General features: G+C 15.5%; 1 protein-coding gene across 1 annotated transcript in view; it reads left to right on the forward strand. All coding sequences in view use genetic code 6, as the record gives it.

Annotated features, from left to right (window-relative positions):
* Positions 1-177: 177 nt before the first annotated feature.
* Positions 178-1,566, forward strand: part of TTHERM_001284707 (kinase domain protein) — a gene marked incomplete at its 5' end in the record, with an annotated part of 4,960 nt that continues 3,571 nt past the window's right edge. Inside the window, 3 exons of the mRNA XM_012800979.1 lie at positions 178-227; positions 515-604; positions 1,117-1,206. Coding sequence (XP_012656433.1) covers positions 178-227; positions 515-604; positions 1,117-1,206 — 230 coding nt within the window. The remainder of the gene's footprint in view (positions 228-514; positions 605-1,116; positions 1,207-1,566) is intronic.

The raw sequence follows: 1,566 nt of genomic DNA on the forward strand, positions 1-1,566 counted from the left end.
TTGATTTTTATACTAAATATTCTGAGTACATACATTATATTTGATATTCATAAAATGGATAGTTAAATTTTAAAAAATAAAAAAAATATGAATTAGAAAAAAATCAACAAAAAGCAATAAAGAGTAAATAAAATAATTTATTTATTTATTGTTTAAAAAATTTTTTTTTCTATAAAGTTTTTAGATTCTAAACTAAACTCTCACAAAAGTCTTCGCTTTTATCTTAAGTAATATTTTATTTCTTATTTTATTATATCTTAAATCAATTTAAATACTAATTCATTATGGAATAAAAATAGCTTTTGAAATAAGATATTAATTTTTTTAAATTGTTAATTCTTTAATCGTTTTTTTCATTTAATTATCTTTTTTTATTTTTGAATAATTACTAAATTTGTTTTCTATTATAAAAAATAAGCATTTTTTACAAAAATTCTTAATAAATTAATAACTTTTAAGTTTTTATAAATAACTTAAAATGCATGTAATTATTATATTCTTTATTTAATAAAAGGAAAAACAAAATCGGCGATAAAGGGGCTTCAACATTAGGTGCTTATTTAGGAAACTGCCAAAGTGTTTAAGCATTAAATCTTAATATGAGGTAGATAATATTGATAGATATATTTTTTAAATAAAAAAAAGATAAAGAAAAATTTAAACAAGTTTAATTAATATCTAAAAGCTATAAAAATTATTTTATAATACAAATTAATATATTTATTTTTTACTTTTACTTTTATAGTAAAACAATTTAATAATAGTTTAATATATAATTTAAAATATTTAAAAGGCATAATCTCATTAATATTTAGAAATTTTCAGACTTATGTGTTGCTTTTACAAAATGCCAAAAACTAGAAAAATTAATTCTTAGCCTGTAGTAAGATGCTTATAGAAATTTATTTTCTCTTCTAATTTCTTTTATTTATTTATTTATTTATTTATTTATTTATTTATTTTTCATTATTAAAATAAATAAATTCATTTGAAAATCTTAAAGCTATTTTTTACAAATTATTTTAATGATTTATTTTTTTATTTATCTAACTATTTATTAAAATAAAATATTTTTTATTTTTTAATTTCTTTTCTTTATAATTAATATATTTAAAGACATAATAATTTAGGTGATTAAGGAGGATTAGAATTAGGTTGTGCTTTAGCAGATTTCTAAAATCTTTCTTCTTTATCTCTAAAATTTGGGTAAATAATTAATTTTATCTTTGTATTATAAGTCTTTTTTCTTGTTTCCCTTTTTATCAATAAAAAATCTAAAATAAGGAAAAATTTATGTTATTTTATGAAAATTATTCAAAAAAAAAATTATTATCAAATAATAAATAGGTATTAATATAAAAATAATGTTCGATAAAACAAATCAGATTTTGATAATCCTCAAAAAAATGAATAGAATAATACTTCTACATTCAATCTTTAGTAAATATTTGATTATTAGAAATCATTTAATTAATTCCTACAATGTTATTTTATTTAGATTTAAAATATTTCTTCATTTTACTTATTTATTTTGTAAAAATTATTAATTGATTTTAATTTGATAGA

The sequence above is a fragment of the Tetrahymena thermophila genome, assembly GCF_000189635.1.
Source record: "Tetrahymena thermophila SB210 genomic scaffold scf_8253856, whole genome shotgun sequence".
Classification (NCBI taxonomy): Eukaryota; Ciliophora; class Oligohymenophorea; order Hymenostomatida; family Tetrahymenidae; genus Tetrahymena; species Tetrahymena thermophila.